The sequence below is a fragment of the Pristis pectinata genome, chromosome 9 (assembly GCF_009764475.1).
Source record: "Pristis pectinata isolate sPriPec2 chromosome 9, sPriPec2.1.pri, whole genome shotgun sequence".
In the NCBI taxonomy this organism is placed as follows: Eukaryota; Metazoa; Chordata; class Chondrichthyes; order Rhinopristiformes; family Pristidae; genus Pristis; species Pristis pectinata.
Genome location: NC_067413.1, coordinates 10,150,779 through 10,176,157, shown reverse-complemented (window position 1 = coordinate 10,176,157; position 25,379 = coordinate 10,150,779). Strand labels below are relative to the sequence as shown.

General features: G+C 41.2%; 2 protein-coding genes across 2 annotated transcripts in view; one reads left to right on the top strand and one right to left on the bottom strand.

Moving 5' to 3' along the window:
• LOC127574209 (melanocortin receptor 5-like) overlaps positions 1 to 25,379 on the bottom strand; it is a 286,745-nt gene that overhangs the window by 147,341 nt on the left and 114,025 nt on the right. The gene's annotated exons all lie outside the window — the stretch shown is intronic.
• Positions 516 to 24,744, top strand: rnmt (RNA (guanine-7-) methyltransferase). The gene is made up of 10 exons (XM_052023020.1): positions 516 to 739; positions 3,666 to 3,801; positions 5,059 to 5,184; positions 7,251 to 7,366; positions 9,251 to 9,432; positions 11,333 to 11,497; positions 13,017 to 13,134; positions 16,696 to 16,797; positions 19,339 to 19,372; positions 22,172 to 24,744. The coding sequence occupies exons 1-10, from the start codon at positions 551 to 553 to the stop codon at positions 22,207 to 22,209; spliced, it is 1,206 nt and encodes a 401-aa protein (XP_051878980.1). The 5' UTR covers positions 516 to 550; the 3' UTR covers positions 22,210 to 24,744.

Below are 25,379 nucleotides of genomic sequence, written 5' to 3'. Positions count from 1 at the left end.
GCACTCTGTACTAACTCAACGTAACTGCACTGTGTAATGAATTGACCTGTACGATCGGTATGCAAGACAAGTTTTTCACTGTACCTCGGTACAAGTGACAATAATAAACCAATAACAATACTAATGTCTGTGCTGGGTCCGGGACAGCTCACCCGATATGTTAACGCCCAGGAATTTAAAGCTGCCGACTCTGTCCCACGCCGATCCCCCGACGCAGACTGGAGCAGGTTGCTGAGGGGCCACCGGCTGGGACCCAATGACACCAGCAGGCGGGTCTGGGAGCCTCCTGCGGGTGGTGGCGGCGTTTGTGGGATCTTGCTGTGCACAGGTGGGACGGCCCCTGTCCCACCCCGCCCGTCACCGGGTGATTCGCCGACCGAGAGGCGCCGCAGGGACCCGGCTCCTCCTGGGCGCGTCTCCACCCCACCCACCCCCGCCGCCGCCGCCCGGTGGCCATGGCAACGGTCTGAACCGGAAGGGAGGTTCAAGAGTCAGAGGTGACCGGCGTGCCGGAAGTCGCGGGAGGACCGCCGCTTGAGGCGCTTTGCAAATGCAGTCGGGGGCCGCGGGAGCGGACGGGGGGCGGGGGATGAGTGGCTCGGCCGGGGAGCGGGGCTGCCAGGCTCCGGGGGCTGGCGGCGGCGGCGGCGGCAGCAGCAGCGGCAGCGAGAGGCCCAGGAAGCGCAAGCGCAGCGAGGGGGAGAAGGAGGGAGAGGAGCAAGTGGGCCGAAAGTTCCAGGTGAGGCCGGGGCCCGGACACCCCCCCGACCCCCCTTCCCTGATCTCCCCCCCCCCACACCGACCCTCCCGACCCCCTCCCCGTGATCTCCCTCCCCGACCCCCCTTTCCCCGCTCTCCCCCCCCCCACCCCGACCCCCTCCCCATGATCTCCCTCCCCGACCCCACTCCCTCTTCGATTCCTCCCCTCGATTCCCCGGCTCCCGCCCCGACCCCCTCCCTCCTCGGCCTCGGTGGTCCCCTCCCCCCTCCCCCCTCCCCTCCCTCCCCCCCTCCCCTCCCTCCCCCCCTCCCCTCCCTCCCTCCTCCCCTCCCCCCTCCCCTCCCCCCCTCCCCTCCCCCCCTCCCCTCCCCCCTCCCCTCCCCCCCCTCTCCCCTCCTCGTCCTGACCCATCTTTCCCCCCTACCCCGGCTCAACCCACCCATCCCAATGCTCTCCCCCTCCCCACCCCAATGCCCATTCTCCCCACTCTCCCCCACTGCCACCTCTTCCCCAATGCCCCCCTCTCAAAACCACTCCAAGACTCATGCCCCTTTCTTCCCATCCCCCAGCATTCACTTTCCTCTCACATCTACCCTCCTTGCACACCCCCCCCCCCCCCCCCAACTGCCCACCCAATTTCTGATTACTTGAAGTAGGGAAAAGGTTGCCTGGATGGCTTGGAAGCTGAAGTTAGAATTTATTATCAGGGAGAGGTGGGTGTGTTGACAGGCCTTGAATTTTATCTCTAACCCTTGTTATGGTTGATATAAACTGTTGCTGCAGCATGGAAGCTTGCTGTTAAAATAAAATTGTAAGGCTTTGCTTCCCTAAATGTGTGACCATCCATCTACTGTTTAGATACACTTGTTTGTGTGGGACAGAATAATTACTTCAGGTCTGAAGCACAAGTATGATTGGTTTATGTTGATTGTTGTGCTCCATGTGTGTCAGCTGTCTCTATCACTGTTCATTTTCTCCCTTGTGTTTATCAAGTTATACCCTTAAAAGATTCCATAGAACCATACAGCACAAAACAGACCCTTCAGCCCACCACGTTGTGCCGTCCATCAAACCACCCTCACACTACCTAACCCCTTCCTCCCGCATATCCCCCCATCCCACACTCCTCCATATGCCTATCCAACAAGCTCTTGAACCTGTTCAATGTATCTGCCTCCACCACCACCCCAGGCAGTGCATTCCATGCACCAACCACTCTCTGGGTTGGTGACATCTCCCCTGAACCTCCCACCCATAACCTTAAAGCCATGCCCTCTCGTCTTGAGCATTGGTGCCCTGGGAAGGAGGCGCTGACTGTCTATTCAGTATGTCCCAACTTCGGCTTAAGGTAATGTACTCCGCGTTCTCGCCACAATTTGGGCAATGTTGTTTCTGCTGAATTGCCTATGGATGTTATAAAATCATAAAAAATTAGAGCATGGAAAGAGGACAATAAGTCCATCAAGACCAGTTCCTTCTCCCCAAGCCCTGCAGCTTTTTTTCTTCAAGCATCTATTTCAATTACCTTTGAAAGTAAGAATTGAATCTGTTGCCACCAGCTTTTCAAGCAAGGAATTCCAGAGCAGACTATTTTCTCTGGGGAAAAATGTTTCTCTCATGTCGTCACCAATTCTTTTGCCAATTGCTTTAAATCTATTTCCTCCGTTTCTCATTGATTTTGCCATTCAAAGCAATTTCCCTTTATTAACTTCTAGACCCTTCATGATTTTTGAAGGCCTCAAATCAAATCACCTCTCAACCTTCACTTTATTAAGGAGAACAACCCTAGTTTCTCCAATTTATTAAGTTAACTGGTTTGTCCATCCGAGTCCCATTCTGTTAAATTTTTTCTGCATTCTCTCTAAAATCTTCATGTTCTTTCTAAGCTGCAGTGACCAGAACTAGATGTGATCATACCTGAGTTTTATAGAGGTTCAATGTAATCTCTTCAATTTGTGCTCTTTTCCTCTATTTTTCAATCCAAGATCATGTGTGCTAGTTTAATTTGGTTTTGAATGTGTTTTAACACCTTCAAAAGATTTATACACCCAGGTCTCTTTGCTCCTACAGTCCTTTTAGAAATGAACCATTTATATTACCACCTTTCATATTATTTTCACAATTTTCTGCGTAAAGTTTTATGTGCCATGTGTCTGCCCATGTCATCACCCTGTCTATGCCCACTTGAGATGTATCACCATCTTTGCTGTTTATCAAGATTTGTCATTTGGAAATCTTGTTCACCAAGTCCAAGTTATTAATTGTACGTTAAGGAAAACGGTGGCTCTGACAACAATGCATATTTTACTTCAGCCAGAAAATCGGTCATTAACCATGGCTGCTGTTTTTGGTCCCTACGCCTGTTTTGGATCAACGCTGTCCCTACCTCCTTTATTCCAGAGGCTTCAACTTTGTCATAGAATCATAGAGTTGTACAGCATGGAAACAGGCCCTTCAGTCCAGCGTGTCTGTGCCGACCAGCATGCCTGTCTATACGAATCCCACTTGCCTGCATTAATTCCATATCCCTCTATGCCCTGCTCATTCAAGTACCTGTCCAGATGCCTCTTAAATGTTGTTACTGTTCCTGCCTTCACCACCTCCTCTGACAGCTCATTCCTGATACTGCTTGATTCCTGATGCTGATTCCTGATACCACACTATGTGTGGAACAACTTACCCCTCAGATCCCCATTAAACATCCTCCCTCTCACATTAAACTACACCCTCTAGTTTTAGACACCCTTACCATGGGAAAAAGACTCTGAATATCTACCCTGTCTTTGCTGCTCATAATGTGGGCAAGCTTATTACATGGTATACTTTCAAATGTTAGGGGCACTCGTACTTTTTTTGGTTTCTGTAGGTTTGGTGCAGGAGTTATAACGATTTTGTCCACTATAAAAAGAAATTGTTAATCTTTTATTTCTGTTCCTTTAATCAGAAAGTAGATGGGGGTCACTGCAGTAAAGTGGCTGCACACTATAATGAGCTCCAAGAATGCGGATTGGCAGTGCGCAGTCAGAGCAGAATCTTTTACTTACGCAATTTCAACAACTGGATCAAGAGCGTTCTTATTGGTAGGTTTGAAATTTGAATTGTATTACCTTTCTATCGTAAGGAAAATGAAACACTTTGCATTTGTGTATACTTTTCACAACCTTGGGACTTTCTGAGCAAAGGAAGAAATTTAGCCACTTTAGTAATTTGGGAAACATGGTAGTGACTTGCTCTTGTTCTAAACACAATTTTTTAAAAAAAAAAGTCACTTCAATTGCAGAAGGCTTTGATTTTTGTGTCACTTCAAGAATTTGAACTTTCTGTTGACGTGCAAATAATCTGGAGGCAGCTTCAAACAAAATGAGCACAGGTTGAATATGTTGGATTGATTGCTGAATTATTGATTCAGCAGGAGGCATCCAAATCATGGGCTATCAGGATTGAATTTGAACTGAAACCTTGAAATTGGCTGCATTATTTGCATTGGATTATCTGTGATTATTGGGTATAGTTCAGAAGATAATCCTAAATACACAAATGAAGGTGATGTTGATTCCCATTCTTTCAATGTAGGGACGCTGAAAAATCACTGCCCTGTATCATTATACATCTATTTTTCATAGAAATATGGGCACTTTTGTTCTTGGTGGTATGTAAGGGGATTTGTTAGTGAATACTGATTATTGAAATATACTTCCAAGCTTGAGTGATTTGTGATCTTAGATGGCCAGGCAATGCTGTTTACTTATTAATTATTTATTTATTGGTTTATTATTGTCACATGTACTGATATACAGTAAAAAGTTTTGTTTTGTGTGCTTTCCAGACATCATGCCATACCCAATTACATCGAGGTAGTAAAAAGAGAACAATGCAGCATATAGTGTGGCACTTACAGTGCAGGTAGACAAATAAAGTGCAAGGGCCACGATGAAGTAGATTGGGAAATCAAGGCTTCATCTTTTAGTGTATGAGAGGTCTGTTCAAGTGTTGAATAACAGTGGGCTACAAGTTGTCCATGAGCCTGGTTTGTGTTCTCAGGAAGTTGTCATCCAGTGGGTTGTTTACACCGCTAACTAGTAGAACTCTGAAAATGTGCTGCTATTCTTCATCAAAGTGCAAGGAGCTGAAAAGGAAACATAAATTTCTAAAGTGTGAGTGCTTTAATTCAAGCAAGATCACAAGTTAACCCAACTTCCTGCTGGGCCTATGTAAAGTTTTCTAGCATTTTATAGTCCTCTTCTCTCTGTAGATAAAAATGTGATTGGTAGTTTTTTTTTAGGAAAGCAAATTATGGAGTTTTCGACTGATTGCCTACATCTTGCCTTTTTACTTAGGAGAGTATCTCGAATTGGTGAGGCGGAAGAATAGGCATAACATCTCTGTCTTGGATTTGGGTTGTGGGAAAGGTGGTGACTTGCTGAAGTGGAAGAAAGGTCAAATTAACAAACTGGTTTGTGTTGGTAAGTAATTTGTTGGAGAGGCAACATGTCTTTTGTTTAAGGAAATTGAACTGGAAGAGTTTAACAAAATAATTGATTTGTGTCTGTTTGCTTTTTATCTTCTGAGTTGATACACATTGATGTTCAAAGGATTCAACGAATGTAATTAAAATATAGCTTGTTTGAGTCATGTGCACATTCCAAGTGAAGTGATATTACATTTTCTGTTGTTAACCCTTTAAATTTTAAAAGAAGGAGCTTGACCTGTTTTGTTTTGCTACTTGAACCAAGACATCTGCACTTGAACTTTTTCATGACTGGAAATCTTTTGGGAGTTGCTAAAACGAGTGGATTTAAATTAGTGCACAATTTATTTGATTGCTGGATAATGACTTTCTATTTTCTCAAAATTTTGTTTGTTAGCTTCTATTAAGCAAGTTTGTTGTACTTGAACTAAGTTCTGAACATTCAGTTCAGAGTATTTCTTCCTCCATTCATTATCCTCTTTGTGAAGTGCTTATTTTCTCTTTCTACATTTTAAAAATATATTAGGATTTAAACTGTTGAATAAGATTTTCGTAGATTTATTTGCTAGATCTTAGTATTAGTGACAATGCATTTGTTCATGTGATATAGAAGGGGCCAGCACCAACAGAGCAGCCCCATTTCCCCTCTCCTTATTCTCTCTCTCACATGCTCATCAAATTCCCTTTATTATTTTTATCACCTACTTGCACTAAGGAGTAATTTGCAGTAGCCATTTAACTCAGCAGCCTGTCTTTGTGGGAGGAAACCAGAATACCTAATGAACACAAGGTCTCGGGAGAATGTGCAGGTTCCATACATGCAACACCTGAGGTGAAGACTGAGCATGGATTCCTGGACCTTTCAGACAGCAGCACTAACTGCTGTGCCACCCTTTTGGTGGTGGTGAGCTCCCTTCTTGTGCTGATGCTGGGTAGGGAGTTACAGGATTTGGACACAGAACTTGTAGAGATAGGTGGTAAAGAAGGTGTATGGCTTGCTTACCTACATTAGTCGGGGCATTGTGTATAACATTCAGGAAGTCATGTACAAAACTTTGGAGTATTGTGTGCAGTTCTGGCTGACCCATCACAGGAAGGATGTGGAGGCTTTGGAAAGGGTGCAGAAGAGGTTCACCAGGATGCTGCCTGGATAAGTGAGTGTTAGCTATAATGAGAGGTTCGACAAACTTGGATTGTTTTCTCTGGAGTGTCAGAGGCTGAAGGGAGACCTGACAGAAGTTTATAAAATTATGAGAGGCATAGGGCAGATGGTCTGGGTCTTTCCCAGGGCAGAAATGTCAAATACTAGAGGGAATAATTTTAAGGTGAGAGCGGAGGAGTTTAAAGGAGATGTGCGGAGTAAGATATTTACACAGAGTGGTGGGTGCCTGGAACAGGCTGCCAGGGGTGGTGGTGGAAGCCTTTATAATAGTGGCATTTAAGAGGCATTTAGACAGGCTCGTGAACAGACAGGGAATGGAGGGATACAGACCATGAGCAGGCAGACAGGATAATTTTATTTTGGCATCATGGTGGGAACAGACATCGTGGGCTGAAGGGCCTGTTTGTGTGCTGTACTGTTTTGTTCTATGAATGGCAATATGTTTGCAAGTTGGGATGGTAGGTGATTTAGTGGGGAACCCATGTCTGTTGTATTCTTGGTAGCTGAGTTTGTGGTTTTGTTCCTTGCTGATGAAGAAACCATTGCAAGTAGGTGCAAGTGACAGCCCTACTGCATTGGGGTGGTGGGAGTAGACGGTCAGGGTTGTGGCTTGGGTGTTGATCAAGGAGACTTCGTCCTGCATGACGTTGAACTTGATTGTCTTGTAAAGGAGTTCTCTCTTTCTGGTCTGCCGTTCCTACTCAAGACTCGGGATTTCCTATTGCCGTCAGACTGCGACTGGGCATTGGTCTGTTGTCCCTGAGAGATGGTGTCTCCAGCACTGAATTTCTTGAGAAATTTAGAGAAAGATGTATGAGCTAATGTACAAGATTCATTGAATATTATGCACAAATTTGAGGATAATTCTTGGATTCTTTTCACCCTTCCTTCTCCAATAGATATTGCTGATGTTTCTGTGGAACAGTGCATTCAGCGATACGCTGACATGAGAAACAGAAGCTACTCTAATGAACCTCTTTTTACTGCAGATTTTATAAGAGCAGACTGCACCAAGGTATGACACTTTAACTATCGGAATATCTGCTCATGTGGTTTAGTTCCAAATGCCTTCTAAGATATTCTTGCATCTCGTGAAAAGCTTTGTAACTGTGGATCTTTCAAAGCAAAACAAAAATTAGCAGTAATGATTATAGTGTGCATGAATTCTGGAAGAGTTGTGTTCTGTTTGGATAACAAGAACTCTGGTGACCAATGATGTGGTCTTTATAGTCTACAATTTATACATTTGGGTTCTTATTTACATCTTTAATGCTTCAGCCAATAATTTGACTAAGCTAAATTGGAATATAGTTCTTAAAAACTGGTCATTTTTGTAAGTAACTTTAAACAGAAAGGAGTAAACTGTGTATAAACCCCTGTGAATTGGATTTTGCACTGATTTAAAATAAAGACAACCCCACTGCCCTGTATTTATATTCTCTTACTAAGGAACTAATAACTAATATAAATGGGCTGATAGCCAACATGAAATAGTACAGCATAGCAACAGGCCCTTTGGTCCATGATAAGTATTAATATATATAATACATCTATGCTTTAAAAAAATTTTTGCAGTTCATCGTTGGTCAGAATTTCAATTTTACTTAGCTAAGCAGACATGTGCAACCATTCACTTCTTGTCTATAGCATCGAGCACATTTAGTTTTCATCAGGGGAAGCCAAATTAGTTGCTGCTTTGTTGGATTTTTTTTTAATCTTGTGACTGGGGGACATTAGATATTTCTAACCAGCCTGAAACATACAGATTTATGAATGCACCAAAATTGACCTTTAACTAAAGAAATATAATTGCATGATACAAAAACTGGAAGGCAGTTGGATCTTCTTGCCTGTGTGCTGGCTCTTTGAAAGAGCTGCCTCATTGACCTTGTTCGCCTTTGTTCCCATGGTCCTGCAAAGTTTTGTCTTTTAAGTATTAATCCATTTTCCTATCAAATCTGCTTCCACCACTACTTCAGATAGAGTTGTCCCAATCATGGTGACATATTGCCTCCAAGAGAGGGAGATGGGTGCTTGGTGATCATAGTCTGAGGTATTATAAATAGAGGAAGATGAATGAGGGCTGTAAAGAAAAAACAAAAACATACTGGAACTGTGAAGTGTGGAATATAGATTGCTGGAAATCGGAAATAAAAGAGAATGTTGGGAATACTCAATTTTTTCTACTCCCTCATATCGTTTTCCTCTATTTGCATTACTCTAAACAATAAGCTAGGATTGAGAAGCATTCATTCCCTCTCTTGGACAGTACCAAAAACATTTGCCACCTGAATCTTGGTCTCCACCCTATCCTGGGCATTACCTTCGTTCTCTCCACCCTTGTCCTCTCTGCAACTTAAAACATTCAGCAACATTGTCTTATGCAATAAAACAACAATGTGAATGGCATCTGTGGTGGGAGAAAGAATGAAAGCTTCAGGTTGGTGAGCTAGAGAACAACGAGTATAAAAGTGCAAAGTGGAATGTTAGTGTAACAGTAGAATGTGAGAGGTTAATGACAAGAATTAAGATTTTGTTATTTTCTTGCTTCTCCAGTTCGGATGAGGGTCATTGACATGAAAGATGGACTCTCATTTCTCTTACCACAGATGCTGCCTGCCCACCATTTCAATAGTAATCCCTTTACACTCATTAAAGCCTTGACAGACATCACAAATGTTTTCTGTTAAACAAAATTTCATTAACAGGAGAAAGGGCAAGGCGGATAAAGATTTACTTGGCATAACTGGAAAGTTACTTAATGGATGAATTTAGGAAAGAAGTGACACTTGGGTTAACAAATATATTGTTCATGTGTTCTTAATGTAGTGTTTTGCTCTTGTTTAGCTTCACTTCAGATGTACGTTTAATTTAGATGCTTTTGCTACATGTTTTCCAGGAGCTGCTGACTGAGAAATATAAGGATCCAAATGTTACCTTTGATATTTGTAGCTGTCAGTTTGTCTACCACTATTCCTTTGAGTCACTGGAACAGGCAGACACCATGCTAAGAAATGCCTGCGATCACTTGCGACCAGGAGGATATTTCATTGGTACCACACCAAACGCTTTTGAGCTCGTGTGAGTCCTAAATTTGTCCTAAGTGCAAACCATTTTTGACAGTAATCCAAAATAGTGAGGGGAAATAAGGAGCATTAAAACATAAATAAGACACAGGAAATTAGTTTAGTTGTGTGTCAAACATGGGTATACTGTTGCTTCAGGTTTTCTCTGCTCACCTTCCCTGATAATGATGTCTTTTGAGTGGGGAAAAAAATGTTGCTGTGCTGCTTTCACTTGAGTCCATTGGTATATGAGTGTTTGCTTTTTTGAATGAATTGCATTCATTTTTTTCTTTCTCTATGTATCCTCCGGTGAATGGCTCACTTCCTGATTTCTCTTAAATCTCCTCCACCATTTGCTGGTGCTTAGCAGAATAAGCTTCTATGCACTTGTAGATGCAAGAATAAAATATCAACAAGAACACTTGCTCAAGAAAACTGTTCCTTCGCTCTCATACATTAATGAGTGTGTACTCTCTACATTATACTATGCAATGACTTGCCAAGTTCAGCACCAGCCAGAAGGACAGATGTGTGGTGGCACCACCCCCTTCATGTTTCCTTCCAGGGCACATACCACCCTGGTTTAGGTTCCTAGCTCTGGATCAAAATCCTAAAACCCCACCTCAACCAATTTAACATACTGAAGTGAGTCAGAAGTTATTTACACAAAGTTAGATCAAGATGGGCAACAGTTGTTGGCTCTGCGGAGATTATCCACATTCTGAGATTGTGTTCCTTCAATGTGATTTGATAGAATTTGTTTTATTTTGCACTTAATTGTGTCTCCCACCTAGTTAAGGTTTCTTATAAAGTCTAATTCTATTGTATTGTTGACATTCTAATTGATTCTCATCTCTCCTTCCCACTTTCTTTGTATTTTAATACTTTTCCTCTAGCTTTTTTCAGTTGATGAAATCTCATCACTCTGAAGCTGTCTTTCTCCCCCCACAGATGCTGCCTCACCAGATAACCATTTCCAGAATTTTGCTTTTTTTTTAAATATATAAACAACGTTGCTGAATTTGGCTCAGTGATATTAGTCCTTTTTTTTTTTGCAATCTTGCTTCTAATCACCATGTAAGTTGAAGCTCTGTTTTTCTTAAAGATTGACAAGAGTTCCATGATTGGTCCCAAAGGAGCTGCCTTGTAATTTTTCAAACCTGAAAAGCTTGTTTTTATTTGCTTTCCACAAGTTCCCTGTCGTTTGGTTGGCTTTCCATCAAAATGTATATTTTTCCTCTTACTCCTCTATTCTTTTTCCTTAATTGCTGACATGGACAACTTTTTTTTTTATCATTTCTTTATCCTCAATGAAATTTTCTAGCAGGACAAACTTAAGCATCCCTATCAAAACCCATCTGAATTCTTTTGTAAATTCCATTTTCCATATATTTAGCCATTTGATCTCTCAAATTTGATTTTTGTTTTGTATATGCCTAGTAATGGGTGATTCTGGTTTCCAGCCAAGCCACTTAATCCATATCAAAAAAACAAATGGCTGGAGGAATTCAGCATCTTTAGACAGAAATGGGCAGTCGACATTCCTGGTCAAGAACCATTGTCTGACCCCAGATCCGAATCCAGTTGAAGGGTCTCGATCGAAACGTGGATTGTCCATTTCTCTCCACAGATGCTGCCTGACCCACTGAGTTCCTCCAGCTGTTTGCTTTTTTGCTCCAGATTTCAGGATCTGTAGTCTCTTGTGCCTTCTCTTGATCCTTAATTATTTTCCCATCCTAAATTAAGTGAATCTAACACATCCATCAAAGCTTTATTACAATAACGTAATTCTATAGCATTGCAATCTGTGTGGGTCATCTAGTTTAAGACAATATGATCTTTTTTTATAATCTGCATGTTATTTATAAATGACAGCTTGTGGTTGTGCATTAATGTTCCTTTAACTTGTTCTTCAGGAAACGTCTGGAAGCATCAGAAACCAACTCCTTTGGAAACAAATTGTATAGCGTAACTTTTCAGAAGAAGGGTGAATACCCACTCTTCGGCTGCCAGTATGATTTTAACTTGGAAGGAGTTGTTAACGTCCCTGAGTTCCTTGTCTACTTTCCGTTGTTTGAAGAGTAGGTTCTCTGGCTGCATTGTAATGTCAATAGAACAGTTCTAATTGAAAATCAGCCGGCCTGAATTACCACTACTGGCTCATTGCATTTACTGCTTTGGAAATTTCTATAAACTCCTTTTTCATTGAGGTGTCACTTTGTCCTAAAACTGTCATCTTGGGTGGTGGGGTGGGAAATAAATACAAGCTATGGCCAAGTATTGCTTTGTGAGAAAAGAACCTTTGGGTCAAATTTCACCTTTGATGTTTTAATTAGATTTTTTAAAATTACATGCTGTGTATCAGTAAAAGGTATAATTTGGAAGAGAACTGATGCAAAGACATGGGGAATGTAACTTCTGCGCTGTTTAACATCAGTACTGCCTATGCAGTATAGAAGTTAAAAACCAGAAGGTGCAAGGTACTGTAATGTTATGTTATTAGGAGACGCATCCAGCCAACTCTTATTTTCAAAATGGGATATTATGCAGTGATCTACTCACAGGAGAACCACCTACTGAAGAGGATGGTGCAGTTAAGACCAAGTTCAACGCAACACTTGTTGCAAGATGGGGAGGTGTCAGGTTACTGGTGGCTTCCTTCACTATCAACAGAATTTGAGATTGAGTTCTATAACTTTGGGGATCTTGTAGGAGTTACTTTTTGAACTGAGTTACAGCACAGTTTGTGTTTTGACTTTTTGCACTAAAAAAAATTACTCTTCATTGAAACAGCCCCTTACGGCCCACCTTGTCTATGCCAACCATGATGCCTATTTACGCTAATCACCTTTGCTTACATTAGGCCCATATCCCTCTGCGTCTTTCCTATCCAAGTACCTGTCCAAATGTCTTTTAAATATTGTACCTGCCTTCACCACCTCCTCTGGCAGCTCGTTCCAGATGTTCACCACCCTTTGTGTGAAAATTTACTCCTTCAATCTCCTTTAAATTTCTCCTCTCTCACCTTAACCCTGTTCCCTCTAGTTCTAGTCTCCCATGCCTTGGGAAAAAGATCTGACTGTGCTCCTCATAATTTTATAAACCTCTCACCCCTCAGCCTTCTATGTTCTATTGTAGTTTGTCCCATTATTTGTCTCTTCAATCAATGTTTATTTTGAGAAGTTGCACTTTTATTTACATTAACCTTTTTTTATGAATGGTTAAATATTTAAACGTAGTATAAAACATAATTGCAATGGATTTGGTGACAGTTTTTTAATGTAAAGGATTTTTTTTTGTAAAGTTTTACTCTAGTCACTTGCATGAAGTTTTCAAATTTTGCAGCACTGCTTTTATGAAGTAATTGAAGACTACAAAATCTGAAACAGATTGTAATCTTCTAATAGGCTGGATTATTGATGCATTAAAGAGGAATATATTGGCCCACAGTCTAGTTTTCACCTTGCTAAAGATGGCTGTTTTAACGGGTTAGTAAATCGGGATGAACAGTGAGAAACTGATCTGTCGTACTTGAGGCCTTTGGTCAGTTTTTAAAGTTTCTGCTCCTCTGGTGTTCATTCCAATGTTTTTCCTTCCTAGGATGGCTAAAAGGCACAAGATGAAGCTGGTCTTGAAAAAGACTTTTGCAGAATTTTTCAAAGACAAAGTCCAGAATCCAGAGCATAAAATGTTGTTGAAGAAGATGAAATCATTAGAGGTAATGTGAAACCATAGCAAGTTGAAGCTATTTAGCCTTCATGGTGTTGGGACATAATTTAGTAAAGAAAAAGTTTAAATTTCCTATTCCACTTTGGTAAAATACTTTTAGAATGTCGATACATATATGAAAGACGTGATGTAAATACAGATGTTTTTTACTGTAGCGACAGTCACAACGGATATTTCCATGATCTTTTAAAAACAGCATTAGAATACAAGGAAAAAGCAGGAGTAGTCCACTCAACCCCTCAAGCCTGCCCCACCACTCAATATGATGAATCTATGGAATTTGCTGCCACAGAGGGCTGTGGAGGCCAAATTATTAGGTGTATTTAAGACAGATTGATAGGTTCTTGATTGGTAAGGGGATTAAGGATTACGGGGAGAAGGCGGGAGAAAGGGGTTGAAAAGAAAAAATCAGCCACAATTGAATGGCGGAGCAGACTTGATGGGCCGATTGGCCTAATTCTCCTGTATCTTATGGATATGACTGATCTGCCTAAAACCTCAACTCTTTTGTGCCAGATCCCCATAACCCTTAATTCTCTGATCTTTCAGAAAATTATCTACTTTCTCTCTGGATACCCCAATGATCTCACCTCCACAATTTTCTGTGGTGGATACTTCCAGAAATGTGTCACCTTTTTTGCAAGAAGTTTCCATGGACCTCATGAGCATCCCCTAATCCTGTAATTTTCCCTTTGTTCAAGACTCCTTCCACAAGTTGAAACGTCTCAACATCTATTATGCCTCCGTATGATCTTCTATGCTTCTACAGTGGCATACAAAAGTTTGGGCACCCCTGGTCAAAATTTCTGTTACTGTGAATAGTTAAGTGAGTAGAAGATGAACTGACCTCCAGAAGTCATAAAGTTAAAGATGAAACATTCTTTTCAAAATTTTAAGCAAGATTAGTGTATTATTTTTGTTTTGTACAATTTTAGAGTGAAAAAAGGAAAGGAGCGCCATGCAAAAGTTTGGGCACCCCAAGAGATTTGAACTCTCAGATAATTTTTACCAAGGTCTCAGACCTTCATTAGCTTGTTAGGGCTATGGCTTGTTCACAGTCATCATTAGGAAAGGCCAGGTGATGCAAATTTCAAAGCTTTATAAATACCCTTACTCCTCAAACCTTGTCCCAACAATCAACAGCCATGGGCTCCTCTAAGCAGCTGCCTAGCACTCTGAAAATTAAAATAAATGATGCCCACAAAGCAGGAGAAGGCTATAAGAAGATAGCAAAGCGTTTTCAGGTAGCCGTTTCCTCAGTTCGTAATTAATTAAGAAATGGCAGTTAACAGGAACGGTGGAGGTCTGGAAGACCAAGAAAACTTTCCGAGAGAACTGCTCATAGGATTGCTAGAAAGGCAAATCAAAACCCCCGTTTGACTGCAAAAGACCTTCAGGAAGATTTAGCAGACTCTGGAGTGGTGGTGCACTGTTCTACTGTGCAGTGACACCTGCACAAATATGACCTTCATGGAAGAGTCATCAGAAGAAAACCTTTGCTGCGTCCTCACCACAAAATTCAGTGTCAGAAGTTTGCAAAGGAACATCTAAACAAGCCTGATGCATTTTGGAAACAAGTCCTGTGGACTGATGAAGTTAAAATAGAACTTTCTGGCTGCAATGAGCATAGGTATGTTTGGAGAAAAAAGGGTGCAGAATTTCATGAAGAGAACACCTCTCCAACTGTTAAGCACGGGGGTGGATCGCTCACGCTTTGGGCTTGCGTTGCAGCCAGTGGCACGGGGAATATTTCACTGGTAGAGGGAAGAATGAATTCATTTAAATGCCAGCAAATTCTGGAAACAAACGTCACACCGTCTGTAAAAAAAAAAGCTGAAGATGAAAAGGGGATGGCTTCTACAACAGGATAACGATCCTAAACACACCTCAAAATCCACAATGGACTACGTCAAGAGGCACAAGCTGAAGGTTTTGCCCTGGCCCTCACAGTCCCCCGACCTAAACATCATCAAAAATCTGTGGATAGACCTCAAAAGAGTAGTGCATGTAAGACGGCCCAAGAATCTCACAGAACTAGAAGCCTTTTGCAAGGAAGAATGGATGAAAATCCCCCAATCAAGAATTGAAAGACTCTTAGCTGACTACAGAAAGCGTTTACAAGCTGTGATACTTGCCAAAGGGGGTGTTACTAAGTACTGACCATGCAGGGTGCCCAAACTTTTGCTTTGGGCCCTTTTCCTTTTATGTTATTTTGAAACTGTAAAAGATGGAAATAAAAAAGTAATCTTGCTTAAAATATTAAAGAAATGTGTCGTCTTTAACTTTATGCCTTTTGGAAACCAGGTTATCTTTTACTCGCTTAGCTATTCACAGTAACAGAAATTTTGATAGTGGTGCCCAAACTTTTGCATGCCACTGTATAAGATCAACCCCCCATTCTTTCATACTCTAAAGAATATAGATCAAATCTCTTTAGCCTCATTCTTTCCTTTTGATATGAGAGCTTTTATTCCATTGTACTAAGTTTTGTATAATCAGTTTTGAAGTAGATTTTTCAAAAGAGTTGGAGAACTATGGTAGGTGGATGGAATTGAGGTATAGATAAGCCATGTCAAATTGAATTCTCATATTCTTGTTGTTCCTTATGATTTAGGAGGCCATTCAGCCTTTCAAGTCCATGCTAGCTATCAGAACAATCACATTCCCCCACTTATTTCCCTGCTACCTGTTCTCTCTCTCATGCCCATTAACCCCCCGATTCATTTAGCACCCACAATTACAGTAGGGGCAATTTACAGTAACCAATTAGCCTAAAACCAGCACATCTTTGAGGTGTGTGGAGGAAATTGGAGCTTTGAGGGGAAAGCCAGGTAGTCATGGAGGATGTGTAAACTCCACACAGCCAGCACTGGAGGTCAGGATTAAACCTGGCTCACTGGAGCTGTGAGGCAGCAGCTCAGCTAACTGTGCCACTAGAAGGGCTGGTGCTGGTGGATGTAATATATTATGCTGCAATAGTTAGTACAGAGCTTTCTTTCTTTTTACAATATTTTTTATTAATTCCACATAGAAAATACAGAGTACATGAATCATAAAAAAGACAAAATACTACAGAATACATTGTGTTAAATCATACTTAAAATCACAATACCCTGTATTAAACAAAAATGATAGTTATTTAATAACAATTAAATCGGAATAATTTTATTGTAAAAAAAAATCTAAACCCAAGAGCTTTCAATAATATCCTGTTGTGTATAACATTGAAGTATAATTGAGAGCACTTTCAAACACTTTGCTGTTACAAGTTAGTATTTAGTGAGTCTTGAAAGCTGTATGTTGTGTTCAGTGTTTTGATGATGTTTAAGGTGTTTCGATAGCATACAAGTCTTCCCACCTTAATTTGTATTGAGACTCCCCAGCTTTTCTAAATATTTTTAAAATTGTTTATTTAAAGAATGCCATGAGAAAGCCCGATTGCAGTGATCATTAGAATAAGTTGCAACCTGAATTGTGTTTAAATTGATCATTAATTTTTAAAAATTTTTCTGTAAGAGGCCTTTTAATGCTTCTGGTTTACATTTTCCAGCAATATCCCATTCCAGAGAACAGTGGCAGTTTTGGATCTAATAAGGATGATTATGAACATGCAGAAGATTACCTGAGGAATCCGCAAGCAAAAGCACCAGTCGTAAGCTGAAATTTGGTCATTTTTAGCTTGAGCAGTTTAATAAATAAGCTGCATCTTTTTAATAGTTTCTGGTTAATTGACTTGGACCTTACAAATCATTTTACAGTATAGAGATCTTTATTTTCTGCTAATAAGAAGCTTAGTTGAGATTAGCATCAGCTAGTATGTAATGTGTAAAAGGCACAAACTGGAAAGAATGCAGGGAGCTTAACTTTCTGACCAGTCTTATGAGGATGAATTCACCTAGAGAATTAAAAGAAAAGGGTCAAATATCTCTGTCAAATACCAATTGTTTGGTACATTTGTAGCACCTTTAGAAGGATAGGCAGAAAAGAAAGAGGGGTGGGGGGGGGGGGGGTCACATTGTTAGCGAAGGATGAGATCAGTACAGTAGTTATGGTCCTGGCTCAGAAGATTAGGATGTAGAATCAGTTTGGGTTGAGACAAGAAATTGTAAGGGAAAGCATTCTCTAGTGGGAATAATTTATAGGTCTTTTAAAAATGACTACACTGTAGGATGGTATAAATTGAGAAATGGGGTCTGTAGTATTGGTTTATTATTGTTGATTGTACCAAGGTACAGTGAAAAACTTGTCTTGCATACTGATCGTACAGGTCAATTCATTACACAGTGCAGTTACATTGGGTTAGTACAGAGTACATTGATGTAGTACAGGTAAAAACAATAACAGTACAGAGTAAAGTGTCACAGCGACAGAGAAAGTGCAGTGCAATAAGGTGCAAGGTCACAACAAGGTAGATCGTGAGGTCAGAGTCCAGCTCATCATATAAGGGAACCGTTCAATAGTGGGGTAGAAGCTGACCTCAAGTCTGGTGGTATGTGCTAGTTTAGACAAATCAAATTGGCAAAGGCAGTCTTGAGGATGTGTTCATGGTGTATTTTGGTCAAAACACATTGCTGGAAATACTCAGCAGGTCAGGCCACATCTTTGGAGAGGGAAATGGAGTTAATATGTCAGGTCAATGAGCTTTCATCTGAGCTCATGTCTCGGGAACTGTTTCTTGGGTTGTATAACTGACCAAGGTGCAGACTAAATTAGATCTGATCATGGGGTGAGATAGGAAGATTGGAAGACAGGATCTTTTGGCAAAGGGTGATCCTGAGAGAATTTCATATCCCTTTGAGAGCAAGAAACTTGCGTCTGAAGACATTGGAAGGACTGGGAAGATAGATGAAAAGATAAGGGAGTAAATGTAAATTTTTGGATATCCAGAAAGTTTTCAGTAATACAGTAATGTGCCACATAAGAGATTACTGCACACGGTAAGAGCTTATGTCATTCGGGTAATATATTAGCATGGATAAAGGATTGGCTCTCCAACAGAAAATAAAGGGATGCCTGGTATAACAGGCCGGTGAGTCTTGTCAGTGGTAAAGAAGTTATTGGAAAAAATTCAGACTGGAGCATACTTACATTGAAAGAAGCTCAGAGAAGCTTCATTATGTTGATTCCTGGGATGAAGGGCCTGTCTTATGACGTACAGTTGAGCAGATTAGGCCTATGTTCATGTGGGTTCAGAGGAATGTGAGGTGCTGGACAAGATAGATGGTGAGAGAATGTTTTGCCTTGTGGGGGTATCTAGAACTAGGAGGGTATAGTTTTGGAGTTAGGGATAATCAATTTGAATTATAGATGTTAAAGAATTTCTTCCTTGGGTCTGAGAGAGAATGCCAAAGATTTACTGAATCACTGAATATATTCAAAGCTGAGGTAGATTTTAGGTATTTAGGGGCATCGATGATAGGGAAGAGGCAGGCAAGTGGAGCTGAGGCTGCGATCACATCAGACATGGTCTCTTGAGTGGCGGAACAGGCTCGAGCGGCCAATTGGCTTAGTACTAGGTCCTTACGGCATTGTAACAATACCAAAGACATCAAAGTATGTGGAATTGTCTTCGCGCAGAACTGATGAATCCACCAAGTCTGCAGGTTTAGTAACTGCTAGACATTTGTAATATTTCAGACCCCTTGTATGGATGTCTAACTGTGCTAGGTTGTGGATGCATACAAGTTTGATGGACAGATCTCGAGCAGTGTGCTTAAAACTATTGGGTTGCCTTGGGGTTACTCCACACCTTGAATGTTTAAATGTTGGAATAGTTAATCGTTCAACTTCTCACTCCCACCTCTCCATCTGCATTCGACTGCAGAGCAAAGTGACAGCAGCAACTAGAAGCACACAAGGTGACTAATTTCAGAACAAAATATGGAAGTCTCAATCTGACCAAGTGCTGGTAACTGGGATTAGTATAGATGGGTGCTCGATAGTTGGCATGGACGTGGTGGGCTGAAGGGCCTGTTTGTGTATGCTACTCTGATTCTAACATTAGAATTAATAGCAATTTTATATTTAAATAGTTGAAATTACTTGCAAAAATGCAAACCTATGGGGAGTATAAAAGGAACAAAATATTCTAAATGTTGGATAATACTCAGTGATTCCTGGCATATGATTATATGAATTTTTCACTTGGCTTTTGTCATTACAAAAATTATTTTCTGTGTTATTTATTTCACAGGGAACGTTAAGCAAATCTGAGTGGGAGGCTACAAGTAAGTATAACAATTTAAAATGCAGCTGAAATGAAGTTGTGAATGATTTTTACTTCACCTTTAGTGAGCTAAATGAGGCCCCATTCATATTGCTATTCCTCCACAAGTACCTGTTCGTATGGATACTGAGTTTAGAATATTATTAGGCTTTTGTATGTTGAAGGTTTCCTTTTCATGCATCCAATTATAAAGGAGGTTGTTGATCCTGGGTTTACACGTAACTGTAATTAATTTAGAAATTGACTGTAATAGATGGGCTGTTGTTATTGTTTATCTGAATCAGAGCAAATGAGGACCTGTAACTTTTAATGTTACTGCAGCCACTAGATGGCACAGGTACTGTGCACATGCTAGAGTGTTCCAAAGTTGATTTGTCTCACACGGCCAACATTATTTTCCCCCTAGGTGGATTCTGTGCAGTGTGTTCAGGGTTTTTAAATATTGCAAAGCAAAGTATTACATATGCTGAAAATCTGAAGCAAAAACTGGAAATTAACGGTGTATATGATCAGAATCAGGTTTATTATCACTGACATATGACGTGAAGTTTGTTGTTTTGCGGCAGCAGTACAGTGCAAGACACAAATTACTATAAATTACCATAGAACAATACGGCACAATACAGGCCCTTTGGCCCACCATGTTGTGCCGCCCTTCAAACCACACCTAAGACTATCTAACCCCTTCCTCCCACATATCCCTCTATCCTAAATTCCTCCATACGCTTATCTAATGATCTCTTGAACTTGTCCAATGTATCAGCCTCCACCACCACCCCAGGCAGCGCATTCCATGCACCAACCACTCTCTGGGTGAAAAACCTCCCTCTGACATCTCCCTTGAACTTCCCACCCAATACCTTAAAGCCATGTCCTCTTGTTTTGAGCACTGGTGCCCTGGGAAAGAGATGCTGGCTGTCCACTCTGTCTATTCCTCTCAGTATCTTGTATACCTCTATGATGTCTCCCCTCATCCTCCTCCTCTCCAATGAGAACAGCCCTAGCTCCTTTAATCTCTCCCCATAATCCATTCTCTCCAATCCAGGCAGCATCCTGGTAAATCTCCTCTGCACCCTTTCCAACGCCTCCACATCCTTCCTATAATGAGGCGACCAGAACTGGACACAGTACTCCAAGTGTGGCCTAACCAGAGTTTTGTAAAGCTGCATCATCACTTCGCGGCTCTTAAACTCGATCCCCCGACTTATGAAAGCTAACATCCCATGAGCTTTCTTAACTATGCTATCCACCTGCGAGGCAACTTTCAGTGATCTGTGGATGTGAACCCCCAGATCCCTCTGCTCCTCTACACTGTCCAGAATCCTGCCATTTACCTTGTACTCCGCCTTGGAGTTTGTCCTTCCAAAGTGTACCACCTCACACTTCTCTGGATTGAACTCCATCTGCCACTTGTCAGCCCAGCTCTGCATCCTATCAATATCCCTCTGCAATCTTCGACAGCCGTCCACACTATCCACAACACCACCGATCTTTGTGTCATCTGCAAACTTGCTAACCCACCCTTCCACCCCCTCATCTAAGTCAATATAGTTTGGAGTGCAGATCCTCCCCAGCTTGCGAAGCCTGGTCTTATGTACAGCCCATATACATGAACAAGCACTTGAACAACTAGTGGGATGGATTTATCGGATGCGAGCACAAACATAAATAGTGCAAGAAAAAAAGGGTTCATGGACTATTCAGAAATCTGATGGCGGAGGGGGAGAAGCTGTTCCTAAATCGTTGAGTGTGGGTCTTCAGGCTCCTGTACCTGCTCCCGGATGGTAGTAACACAAAGAGGGCAAGTCCCAGATGGTGAGGGTGCTTAGTGATGGATGCTGCCTTCTTGAGGCACCACCTCTTGAAGATGTCCTCTGGTGGGGAGGGTTGTGCCCATGATGGAGCTGGCTGAGTTTACAACCCTCTGCAGCCTCTTGCAATCCTGGGCATTGGAGCCTTCATACCAGGCGGTGAAGGAGTACCGGGCAGAAACAGTTAAAGTTTTAATAACACCTCTTCATCAGAGTTATGACTGTTTCATCACAAAAAAGCTATTGATCTATTCAATATTTGCTTAGAGAATGCATACAGTTTGTCCCTGGATTATGGCAGAGCTCCATTCCTGTGAACTGTTTGTAACCCAAACAGCTTGCAGGTCAGAAATGCGGCCATGAACCGAGTTTCCGAGCAGTCAAAGGTGCCTGCAGCTACCCCCGTGGCCCCCCCAATCACCCCACCCCCACTCGCATCCGATAAATCCATCCCACTAGTTGTTCAAGTGCTTGTTCATGTACATGGCCTGTACATAAGACCAGGCTTTGCAAGCTGGGGAGGATCTGCACTCCAAACTAGCCTAGTTAAGGTGTGGAGAAAGAGGGTAGAATGAATGCACACTTGGTTATTTTGATACCTTCACTGTGAAACCATAAGCAGGTAGCTCTAATCCTAGCCAACAAAATTAGATTAAAAAAAAATTAAATTTTATTAAACAGACAGCAGTTAATTAGCCTCTTGAAGACTATCTTTAAACAACAAAATATTTTGTAGTGATAACTATACACACCATTACCTCTGCTTGTGGCTTTGTGTCCTATCATTCTTTCCCCCCAAATTTGCATTTGTGTAGCAAATTGAAGCTTCCCATCTTCAGTACATCCCAGAATGGTTTACCATTGTACCAGAGATGAGGAACAAAGTAGGAGGTTTGTGGAAGTGTTGACGTGCACTGGCCATGGCTGTGTGATCATTGTGCTATTATTAGAGCCAGAGTAACAGTCCTTTTTGTATGTTTTCTTCTCAGGTATATACTTGGTTTTCGCATTTGAGAAACAGCCTTAAGCAAAAACCTCTTGTTTTTTTTCGCTGGGAACTTCGCTAGAACCTGAAGCTGTGAAATTCCAGTAAAAGGACATATAGTGACAGAAGTTAATCCTTTTGAAGACTGTTTTGAAGACAGTATTTTAAGAATGCCTATTAGGCATGGAAGCTATTTTAGATTGTCGATTTAAGCTGAAGTCCCAGGTGATCAGCACAGAGTTGTTAGCTGTACAAGAAGCAATATCTTGATGGAATATGTCATTTTTAAACATTTTCTTTGTACAATACTTATGTTTCAGTTGCAAGTATATATTTTTTGTTAAAACATTTTTGAATACTGAGCATTTTACTTTTTACTTGGATGGGCCCTTCCAGAAATATTAGAAAATTAGACCAGTTGGTGATCACATAGCTTGTTAAATAAAGATCTCACTGCTTGTTTGAGTTTTTGAACATAACTGGGATGGGGCAGTGTAGATCATTTCTGTCTGCTCTCTGTATGAAAATTATCTGTTGACACCATTTAAATTATTTACTTCAATCTTGCTCAGTGATCGTGAAGTAGTTTGGCGTCCACCTCCTGCTTGTTTCTACTTTTCTAATGATCGAACTTCTTGTCCTCATGCACGTTTTATCTACATCAGCTTGGGCGGCAGTAAACCATACGCCACCTGAGGCTGCTCCACAGTTCAACATGATTACGGCCTATCAGTTTCTTCCATAAGTTTGACAACTATTCCAGTTGAGTCACTTTTTTTGTTTCTCCATCCCCTCCCCTCCTTTGTAAGAATGACCATTTTCTTTGACCCTTTGCTCAAAACTTACTGTGTAGCTTTTGAAAGACCAAAAACATCTTTACATTGGTTCCAACTTTGGGCATTGTAGGTCAATGTCCAATGTAGCAATAAAGGAATCTGTTATTTTACTGGCTCCATGTCAAATAGCATTTGATTAATTTCTTGACTATTCTGCTTTCAGTTTTATAATCTAACAAGTAGCTTTTATTTCCCATACTTGCTTTTAGAATGCTCAACAAATATGAGATCCTCGTGGTGCATGCCCACATGCATCAGTTTCAACTTGGAAAACTTATTGGTGACTTCCCTGTTTCCTACAGAGTATTTTACACTCACTTGCCACCTTGCCATCTTCAAACTATGGCTTCTCTAAAGTCAATTCTTGTTAAAGTCATTTAATGATATAAATGTAATATCTTCTGTTTTCCTTGTAGAACATAAAGGCAGTCAAGAGTAATGCAGTAAATTAATTGTGGTGGGGCATCTGAAAAATAAATCTTGTTCTCTCACTATGAATGTCCCAAAGGCATCTTGCAATTTTTTGTTGAAGCAAATTGATATTACGATGATGGGTTTATTTCTTCCAGATTTATAAGCTGTTACATTTTTTTGTCACTTGAAAACTATATTTTGTCATGGATAAATTTTGCAGTTGGCATCGAGGTTTATAGGGTTGGGCTCTTTGCAACTAATCCCCTAAAATTTGCCTGAAGGATTCACCTGATGTTTCACTGTTCCCGATCACCCTGCTTTTCCTTTCATTAAAACCCAATCAGTTGATGTAAACTTGGTCTAAAACATTTACTCAGCGTAGATTGTTCAGATGGACTGAATCTGTTCCCCACCACCTTGAGGACAATTAGGGGTATGTTGGTCTTGCCAAGGATGCCCACTGACTGTAAGTAAAAAAAAATATGCTTGCATGTTCTTGGTTTACATCTCATCTAGACGCCTTTTTAATTCTAGAAATCTAGACATATATGAAGGAAAATACTTAAATTTGTCAGAATTCATATGGTCCTACCATCAATCTGAAAGTACTGTTTAAGTAGAAATTTAGTTGAAGGTTCAATCCTTATTTCTTGACCTGGGTAGTCTGAGTATACTGGAGTTGGGATGTACCTGCTCAGCAAAACCTGACCCCTTCTAGGTATTGAGGCATGCTCTAATGCAGTAGGTCTGCAGGGGATGAGATGGTAGAAAAGAGCATTGGTGGGATTTTTTTTTGTGTTAGACTGTTATATGAAGCCTAGCTCCTTGGTACCCAGTGGCAGCAGGACCCTATACTGTGGTCCTTCCCAACAAAGCCTTTGTGGTGGCTACACCGAGCTTCAGTGCATCCCTCAGCTCATTCTCCTGCACCCTGGAATGTGCTGGTCAGCAGCATTTGCTTGTTGACATCTTGCACTGGAAGACCAACAAGTTTCAAGCAGAATAAAGTGCGTCTTTCACCAATTTGATATTCTTCCAGCAGCAGTTGATGAGTGTCTCAGTGTGTATTGTGGTAATGACCCGCAGATTACAGAGTCCTCTTATTACACAGCTGCTCGGGAGAAACCTTGGCAAGGAGCATTGCATCCTTTTCCAGGCCGCCTTGGCAAACTTGTAATCCATGAGGAGATGATGGTTTTTTTTTGTTTATTTAAAAAATATTATTCTTGAAGATCTATACAGGAAATGCAATCAATGCATGTCTGTCTTTTACATTCATAGCATGATCGGAACACTCTATGCAAAAGATGCATTTCACTGTGTGTTTCGATGTACGTGTGGCTAATAAAGATATCTTGTCATAAGGCACTAATGCCACTCATGGTTCCTTTGAACATCAAGTATTTGAGATGCTACTACACAGGCCCCAGCCCCTCGGGGTCCTGTGGTGGTAGTGGCAGCACCTTGGATTGCAGTCCTTCCTCATATTATTGTGTGCAGTTCTGGTCAGCCCATTACAGAAAGGATGTGGAGGCTTTGGAGAGGGTGTAGAAGAGGTTCACCAGGATGCTTCCTGGATTAGAGAGTGTTAGCTAAAAGGAGAGGTTGGATAAACTTGGGCTGTTTTTCTCTGAACTGTCAGAAGCTGAGGGGAGACCTGATAGAAGTTTATAAAATTATGAGAGGCATAGATATGGTAGATAGGCAGCGTCTTTTTCCAGGGTGGAAATGTCAAATACTAGAGGGCATAGCTTTAAGGTGAGGGGGGCAAAGTATTTTTTTATATGCAGAGAGTGGTAAATCCGTGAAACGCACTGCTAGGGGTTGTGGTGGCAGTAGATATGACAGTGGAGGTTAAGAGGCATTTAGGCAGGCACATGAACATGCAGAGGAGGGGGATATGGATCGTGTGCAGGCAGAAGAGTTTAGTTTAATTTGGCATTATGGTTGGCACAGACATCA

Bases quoted from the DNA above. Each gene is read 5' to 3' on its own strand.
- rnmt (XM_052023020.1), top strand. From the start codon at position 551: ATGCAGTCGGGGGCCGCGGGAGCGGACGGGGGGCGGGGGATGAGTGGC. The intron at 9,433-11,332 runs GTGAGTCCTAAA...CTTGTTCTTCAG, and splicing joins CCAAACGCTTTTGAGCTCGT to GAAACGTCTGGAAGCATCAG. The intron at 11,498-13,016 runs GTAGGTTCTCTG...TTTCCTTCCTAG, and splicing joins TACTTTCCGTTGTTTGAAGA to GATGGCTAAAAGGCACAAGA.